The 9,466-nt window shown below is 29.9% G+C and overlaps 1 protein-coding gene across 1 annotated transcript; it reads right to left on the reverse strand.

Moving 5' to 3' along the window:
* Positions 1–3,366: 3,366 nt before the first annotated feature.
* On the reverse strand, positions 3,367–4,504 carry LOC149155024 (protein EPIDERMAL PATTERNING FACTOR 1-like). The gene is made up of 2 exons (XM_089437880.1): positions 4,299–4,504; positions 3,367–3,662 (listed from the first exon to the last, which is right to left on the reverse strand). The coding sequence occupies exons 1-2, from the start codon at positions 4,423–4,425 to the stop codon at positions 3,460–3,462; spliced, it is 330 nt and encodes a 109-aa protein (XP_089294006.1). The 5' UTR covers positions 4,426–4,504; the 3' UTR covers positions 3,367–3,459.
* Positions 4,505–9,466: the final 4,962 nt, after the last annotated feature.

Raw genomic sequence — 9,466 nt, forward strand, 5'->3', positions numbered from 1 at the left:
TTTCTCTTTGCTCTTGAAATCCTAACTAGGTGCTTATAATTTTAAGATTGCAGTTTGTGTTAGATTAGAATTGAATTTAGGATTTAGAATATTGTTATTTGAGCACTAAACCAATGTTGGTATCCATGCCATAAACTAAAAGATTTTACTATTTCAAACAAATAAAAGGTTAATTGGGCATTATCTCTAGGTGAGCTCTCACAGGTGACAATGTAAAATTGTTCACTTTAACACATAATCTTGAAAACTTCACCATGTTGTAATATATCTGTGGGCATTGGGAACAAATTGAAAGCAAAAAGCAACAAATGAAATTATAAGGTGTCAACAAAATTTACAAAACCATATATTCTAGTCATAAAATCTCTACAAAAAGCTACACCAAGTCAAGCTCAACAAATATCCTAGAAATAGTTTTGAGGTTCATTAACATCTTTTATAGGGCAGAGTCAATTTTTAGAACATGATTTCAATAGGATAAAGGCTAGTATGGTAAATGCCTTGTAAAAAGTTTCCACTATGCTCAAAAAATGGGGCTTAACATGTTCATTGATGAAAATAGTATGATAAGTTAGAGGCCTTAAAACTATTCAATTGAGTAGGAAATGAGGAAAATCAATCCTTTCAAATAAGGGTTCAAGAAATCTCAATATCAGGAAAGGATGGGTTGATCATTATATCCAAACTTGGGATAAAACACTACCATTGACTTGGTAAGGCTATGAGAGATTATACATGGTCCAATATGACCTAGAAGTTTTGGAGGTATACCCCTCCAATTTGATAATGGAAAAGATGACACTATATGAACTCGCAGTCTAGGTTTAAGATTATTAGACTAAGCTAGTGGAAGCTAAAACCAAGGAATTGTAATTAGAAAGGAAAAGGAACACAAAGATTCATCGATGATAGGTTATTTGATCAAGTGAGCAAATTTTAAGCCAAACAAACCAACATATTGAGAAGGCTACCAAGTGTTCCAATATCAAAGAAGTAGCATTTGTGAACATGCCCTGATATTTGTAGTTAAAACCCATAATGTATCGAGCCATATAGTGCAATGAGGTGGAGTAGGGTCAAATTTGACTACAATAAACAAGTCAAGTAAAGGGGTGCTTGATGAAAGTTGATCTCATTAAGAAACCACTATATCTAAATAAGCATATTGAATGGTATATGTTAGTTATTTTTTGTTATGATTTATGGTTGCCTGCCTTGATAGATTGTGTTATTCTCGTTGCAGATTAAATTGAGATCTTCTAGGTTTCCTCCCAACCTTCAATTGTTTCCCTTTGTAAATATTGTTTCTCTATTGGAATTTGTGTTTATGGATTATGGCTTACTAGCATAAATGACATGTTAACTCTATTTTGTTGTTATCTCTATGAATGGTTGTTATTTCTCATTACGTATTTTCAATTATTGTTTTGCCATGTATTTCAATATTGTTATGTTAATTAAATTTCTTAAAGAATATGGCTTGCTTAGTCAAGAAGGTATCATGTTATAGAGTTTGTAGGTTGGGTCTACGTAGGACCCAACACCTCCCTTCTAATATGTCATCGATGTTACAAGTTGGCATTTAAGAATTAATTTCCTTTTTCTAATAAAAAATCACAAACTCTTGAAGTTGTTACTCCTACTTAGGCTATCATCATGATTTTCATCTCACAAAATTTTAATCCAGGAGGGTGCTCTTAATCCTTTATCCTCTAGATCCAAAACCTCCACTCAAACTTGCCAAATAAAGGTCTAGTTTCAATCTGATGATAAAATCTAGAATGTTGTTCTTAATCAAGTATATAAACTAGAAGCCAATTATGTGTATTTACTTCTTATGTAAATTTGATCATATCTTAAAATCACTCCATATTAGAAGTTTTAGTGAATATCAAATCTTTTGGTTAATTGATTATAGATGGGAAATGTGTGTAGGTCTGACATCATTTATAACTACTGGAACTTTAAAACACAAGAGTTGAGTGGGCTTATCATTCCCATAATTAAGATGAAAGCAATATTCTTTAACTAGATTGCAAGACTTTGCACTCCATTAATGATTCTCTCACCACCATAGAATTAGAATTAGGTCTAACATCATTTATAACTACTGAAACTTTAGAACACAAGAGTTGAGTGGCTTATCATTCCCATAATTAAGATGAAAGCAATATTCTTTAACTAGATTGCAAGACTTGCACTCCATTATTGATTCTCCCACCACCATAGAATTAGAATTAGGTCTAACATCATTATAACTACTGGAACTTTAAAACACAAGAGTTGAATGGGCTTATCATTCCATACTTAAGATGAAAACAACATTCTTTAACTAAATTGCATATTAGTACATAACGAACCTACCAACAACTTAATAATTAATATCATAGTAATAAATAAATAAAATTATAATAATAATAATTAAATATATTTTTAAAAATATTAATTTTTTGTTGAGTTAATTTAAAATTAACCAGAGATTAACATACAATGCATTTTATATTAATTTATAAATTATAAAATTATAAAATAAAAATTTATTAAAAATAATAGATAAATAAATAATATGAGATATAATTTACTATTCCTATAAATTATTTTAATAATTTTATTTTTATTAATATTTTATTATAATTCTATAAAAATTAAAATATATTTAATTTTTTTTCCATTTAAAGCAAACAACCATTCATATTAGCTCTGGAGTGCCCAGCTATTTAGCCTAAACCCCACTGGTACCATTCAGATGAGTTAGATATCTCAAATCAAATATATTTTTTAATAATAATAATAAATTAAATTAAATCTTGTACAAAAATTTTGAAACTCCATTTTACTTTCTATTTTTTCTGAATGATTCTTATAAAAATTAAGATAAACGTATAACAGCCTTTGATCCAAATATACCGAATTGATTGAAAAACCACTTCTTTCCAATATTTCTGGATGCTTCATAAATACATTAAGATGAAGATCTGACAGTCTTTCATCAAATCTGTAGAATTCCAAATGCCAAGCATTAAAAGAGTAAGTCCTCACAGTGAAGTCTAATTCATAACATAAAATCAAACCCAAATTCCCAGAGGACAACGGTATATGCCAGTAGATGAGACTTGCCAAAATGACAATGTAAGCTGTAGCTGCTGCAACCTGTAAGCTGTAATGCCTATTGTAACTAATTTTGACTTACTAGGTTTTTTTATTAATTTTTTTTAAACAAGCTTTATAATAAAGGTAAAATTATTTGCAAATCCATTTTAAATTCCAAAATTTCACAAACCAAAATTAATAATAAAACTTGCTTTCTTATCAGTAATATCCTCCTGCAACTTAATATTACTACAACTCAATATATTACTCTGTACATACAAAAGATCCTAAACAAATTAGGATATAATACTACCATGTTTACATATGTTTCCAGAATTGTATGATATCTCTCAGATCACAGGAAGGTTTCTAAGGAACGGGATAAGATTTGCCTTTGCACATGCATCTATAAGATACTGGACAGGATTCTGCTCTCTTTGTCTGAATGGGACATTTGGGAGATCCCACTATCACTCTTGTGCATGGAGTGCAAGATCCACATGCATGAGAACAGTCGGGGAGATTCGATCCCGCAACCTGAAGCACCCTCTTTACTTCAGTGTAACTGTGTCCTGATACACACAAAAAAGTAAATATAGAAAAGACAGAGATTTGATCAGCCTTGATACACAATGAGAAACAAAATTGAAAACACTGAGACATGCAATTCAGAGTTTTAACTGCAGTTTAACTGATCAATTATATCTATTTTCATTGATAAAATTATTTTGGCCGGATTAATGTAATTAAGATATTGTATTTTATTTTACTTGTAGATTTTGAAAATATTCTGGAATCCAACCAACTAGATCAATTAACCAATTTTGTTGAGCTTCCAACATATTTTTAGAACTTGCTCGAAGCTTGGTGAGCTTTCCTAAAGGCAATGTAGCCCTCCCCACACAATGTGTGTTGTGCGGGGAGGGCAATTCCCAACATCTCCCTCAACCCATGGGCAGCCAAACAACTAAAGTACTAGGTATCATCACTCTGTCACTCTGCCCACAAAGCTAGCTGCCTGGCCAGCAAACCAAGAAGGCAGAGAGACAAATTTGCAATCCAGATAAGTTCAACAATCAACATGCAGAAAAACAACATGACAATGTGAAACCATGAACCTATTCCTATAATGAAAACAATAATTCCAACCCGAACAATGAAAACAACCACACAAAAAAAAAAAATTGATAAATATTTAAACTCTCAACCTTCTTCACAGGCCCCTGTACTCGAATCTAAACTTGTACCCTTTATACTGGGCTTCCCAACAGTGACAGTAAGTTGCTGAAAAGCAAGCGAACACAAAACAAGCAGAAGTATAACGACGACCTTCATAGCTTCGTCTCTTCTATTCCTCTGAAACTATTCAGAGTTTATGGATGCAAGGAATTGGGAGACGGTGGTGATTTTTAAATGTTACAGAGGCACACAGAGTGTTCACATGCCTGTCCATGGAGATTATTAATATAACAAAGATTTGCAGCCATCACATGTTTTGCAAAGTCTGTTACGATTCCGATGATGGAACTTATTATCGATATATTAATTCTTCACAAGCGGTCTCCATTGTTGATTTGGTGCACAAATCTTTCTTTCATGAAACCCGCGGCCTCTCTGGGAAGCAATAGGTCGTTGGATTTCACGTGGGTAGAGGTTAAAAATTTTGTATGTTCCTCCTTCCTCTGGATCTGTACTGTTAAGGTTTGAGACAGAATCACGAGAGTATTTATATAACATAAGGGAAGTTCGATGTATAGAATTCAATACAGAAACAGAGTATGTATAGATACCAGTAACGATGTGAGCGAAGTACGCATCATCCAAATGCATTAAATGAACCTTGTGGCTCGTTGAGAGTACAATCATGGCGTTGTGTAATTATTGTAAGTTTTGGTTTTTTGAGTTGGAATTTGGTGATTTAATTGGTTTTTGGAATCGATTTACAGTAGTCTTACTTATGTTTTTTTCGGATTGAATTTTTTTATTTGAATATAATAAATTTAAATTCTTAAAAAATTCTGAAAAAATATTGATAATGAAATTCACACCATTCAAACATATAAATCTCACAGAGTCTAATTATTCTAGAAAAAAGTTAGCATTTAAAATAGTTAAACTACACAAAAAAAAAAGTTCAGATGGTTCTGGAGAGATGGTTCTCTCTGTACGTCAGATTCTGGCACAGATGAGGTTATAATGTAGAGCTTGACTTTGAGATCATGATGTTAAATAGGGTAAGAATTTTAAATCTGAAGTTAGATTTTGAGATTATGATGTCACTTTAAGATAGAAATTTGAAATTTGAAATGTTTATTAAATTTTTGTAACTTTGGTATTGATTTTAATTATTCTAACAAAAAATATCAGTGTAATAGATTGACTTTAAGATCATGATGCCAAGTAGGTAGGAATTTCATATCTGAAATATTTATTAAATTTGACAGTTTCTGATTTTAAGATCATGGCATAGGAATTTCAAATCTGAAATACTTATCAAATTTGACAGTTTTTGCAACTTTGGTACTAATTTTAAACATTTTAATAAAAGAATACCAAGAAAAATAAAATAAAATTAATTGTATTTATATTTAATGGACTAATCACCCAAAGACAACAATTTGCCCATCAAATTCCATCTCAATCCAACTGTTATAAAAAATCAGTAACAACAATTGAAGGCAACAAATATATAACCTGTCAATAGGCATTAAATGAACTGGCGCAATATATGCCTGCCCATTAAATAACTGACTTACCAAGATCCAAGACTAGACAGATACCACCCTAGTTCATTTAATGCCCATTAACAAATTACTTATTGAACAATTTGGCCATCAAATTTTATCTCAATTCCAACGGTTATGAAACATTTTATTACTGAATCTACTGCTGCCATACCGAAGTTAGAATGTCAGAGTCGGTGTACAGCCTTGTTATGGAGGGATGTCGTGGCCTGCTATGTCAGGAAGAGCTAATAGTGTTTACTGTTACGTCGGTCGTTATTTTTATGTTATTTGCGGAAAAAATATTTTTATTATTAAATAAAAGTTTAGGATAACCTACCGGCTAATGGAACAAAGATTTATTTATTAGTGAGATGTAGTGAACAAAATTGTTTTAAAGGGAGTTTAAGTAGAGTTTAATTTTAATGTTGAATGAGAGAGATTTATTCATTAGTGGGATGTTGTCAGTTGTAAAACGTGAAGTCTCACCATTCATTAAGATAATTTGTTTCATTATTTCGGAAAAAGATACTCTCAACTCATAATAAAATTGGACTGTAATAAAATTAACTTCGATATAAATTAATTAATAAATATATATATATATATATATATATATATATATATATATATATATTTATTGTTTTTAGGAGTACTCTCAATTTTACTTAATAAAATTTGTACATATTATAAGTATTTTTCAGCACGAAAAAAGGCTTTATGATTGTATTATATGCATCCAACAAAAAGTACAGCAATTTATATGGGGACCATCAGAAATCATTGTATAGAGGATCATATTCACATGGAGGAATGGATTTAAGGAGCTATATTAGATCTGGAAAAGATAGGACGTATAGAGAAATATTGCTAGTAACACCTATGCATAGAATGTTAGTTTAATTGTCGGTCTCATATGCCAAAGATATTTATGGAACAAAAAACAACATAGGAGTCAAAAGTTTAGGAAAAATAGATAGTCATACCAGATAGAGATCACAATAAAGAAAATTATGTACCCAATAAAGAAAATTATGTACCCAGCATGGAAAAGTCTTGGATCTGATGAGAGATGTTGTCCATTGTTAATTGCATCCTCCATATACCCTGTGGAGATGTTAGACCCTGTTTTATAAGTATTTATAAAACAAATAATAAAACATCAAGAATACAGATTAGGATAATAATCTATAAACTATGATTATAACTTAGATATGATTTAAAATGTAGATTATGATGATAATTTATAAAATAGGATTATAATTCACTTATTATAAATTGAGTTGTTTTAGTGTATTAAATAAATTTGTTAAAAGAATCTTTTATAAATTAAATAATAAAGGATCGATAAGAATACTTAAGATTTGGTTGGGTATTTTGTATAAATACAAATAGTATGTAAATTGAGTCATTTTAATGTATAGAATGGGTTAACCAAATATATTATCTTTTTAAATTATATCATTTTTTATTAAATTTTAATTTGAAAAATAAATAATGTAAAAAATATTGAAATAAAATTTATTAATAATTATTAAAATACACTCAAGAGAATAATAAAGAGTTGGAGAAGAATAAAAAGTTAGAAAGTAGAGAATAAATTAAGAGAAAAATAAAGAGTTTGGAGAAAAATAAAAAGTTAGAAAGAAGAGAATAAATTATAGGATAGAAAGAATGTTTTAAAAGAGAAAGGAAGATCATTAGAAGATGGAGATGATGTTCACTGATTTATGATATCACCTGAATTCATTGGAAAATCAAAGGATAGTAAAGATGGAATATTTTATGGTGTTGTCTATCAAGGTTACAAGTTCGTTTAGAAAATTATTTTCATTGGAATTTTGGGATTTTTTTCCAAAAAGACTGATTATAAGAGTGTTTGGATCATTTTTTTATGGTGAAAATGAATTCAGCACCATTAAAAACCTCCGAGCACCCAAAATCTTAAATTTTAATAGGAGTAATCTAGATTTCTCAAAATTTCGACTAGATTTTGACAAAAATCATATTAGAATTTTTACTATTTTCTGAGCAAATTTATGGCCTATTTAGACTACTCTATCTTTTATAAATGGAAAATTTTTAATAAAATAGTTAATGAAATGAAAAAATATATAAATTTGAAATTTTAGTAAATTGGAAATTTTGGAATATTAAAAAAAAAATGAAATTTACGACCGAATGAAAAGGTTTATTTTTTTTAATGGCGTGAATTCATAAAACTAAAAGGATTGGAAAAAAAAGTTTGGTGAAAAAGTTTTAATAAGTGACTGACTTCATAAAACTCAAATGAATGAAAAGGTTTGTTTTTTAAATGAGATTGAATTTATAAAATGGAAAGAAATATAAATAATTATTTCTTATTAATTATTAATTATAAATCAGTATGGTTGAAGATATTGAATTTGTTAGTGAAGAAATAAGATTTATTTTTAAGAATATTTATTTCGCTGGATATGGGAGGATAAGGTCACTCTAGGATATGGGAGGATTTTTTTTTAAGAGTATTTTTTTCTGGGGGTGGGGGGATGGGAGGACAATATCACTCAGTTTTAGAGTATGGAGAGGATATGATTAGTGAGTTTTAGCATATGTAAATAGGTTGAAATGTGTTATTTAAGATTATATTAGTTTACATAAAATATATTTAGTAGATGGTGAATATTACATGGTGTTAAAGGTAGAGGAAAAGCTAATACACAACATAATTATGAGGAAGTAGTGTAAAGAAGTAAGGACAAAAAATACACATTAAATATGGAGGAAGAGACTTTGACAAGATAAACAAACTAGAATACCATAGTGCAATTGGCAGAGTTCATGGATATTTCAAAGTACAAGGAAATGGAAATTGTGGTTATCATTGATAAATTTATTGTTATACATGTGGGGAAGGAAGATGCAAGTAATTTAAGTGTCCACGCTAATAGAAGTCACCTAAAAATGAATAAAGGACCCAATAAATGGATAAGCATCAAAGGGCAAAGTGATCAAAGAGATGTTGCAAAAATAACATAATAATGAGGGAATTTTATGATGCATAAAGGGATGGTTGTGTTAACAAAGCAACAACTTCCAAAACAAGATCAATGGCCTAGGAAGAACAACTTTAAGATTAAGTGCAAAACTAGAAGTGGTGTAAAGTCATTATTGATAATGGTAAAAAAATGTGGGCATAGTGGAAAGGATGGAGAAATTTAATTTAACATGATAGAACCATCCACAACCATATAGGTTGTTTTGTTTATAGTGAAAACTAAAGTCATCATGATATATTTGCACTATAGGATGGTGTTCGATATAGGAGTCCTAGGAGTGTATTAGGATGAAGTCCTATGTGACATTATACTCGTGGTCACTTGCTAATGACTATTTGAGAGGCTATGATAGTATGATAAGATCATCGTATATGGTGGAAGAAAAAACACCTACACCATCACCAAGAATGGGAGAAAACTCTAGATTTTATCTAGAGATGTATTGTTAGGAATATAGATAAGTGTTGTTTAACAAAGAAATACTTGAGCATGGTGAAGGAGACAAAATAATATTCATATATATTACCAAAGAAAATATTGAAGGAGGACACCAATAATATCCCTACGATGGGAAGAGGTTGTTAGATGAGTACGACAATTTAGTGTGCATATGGT

This window comes from Pinus tabuliformis, chromosome 9 (genome assembly GCF_031772625.1).
Source record: "Pinus tabuliformis cultivar Carrire ecotype Pingquan chromosome 9, CPIR1, whole genome shotgun sequence".
Classification (NCBI taxonomy): Eukaryota; Viridiplantae; Streptophyta; class Pinopsida; order Pinales; family Pinaceae; genus Pinus; species Pinus tabuliformis.

Bases quoted from the DNA above. Each gene is read 5' to 3' on its own strand.
- LOC149155024 (XM_089437880.1), bottom strand. From the start codon at position 4,425: ATGAAGGTCGTCGTTATACTTCTGCTTGTTTTGTGTTCGCTTGCTTTT. The intron at 3,663-4,298 runs GTTGAGAGTTTA...TGTGTGTATCAG, and splicing joins TACAGGGGCCTGTGAAGAAG to GACACAGTTACACTGAAGTA.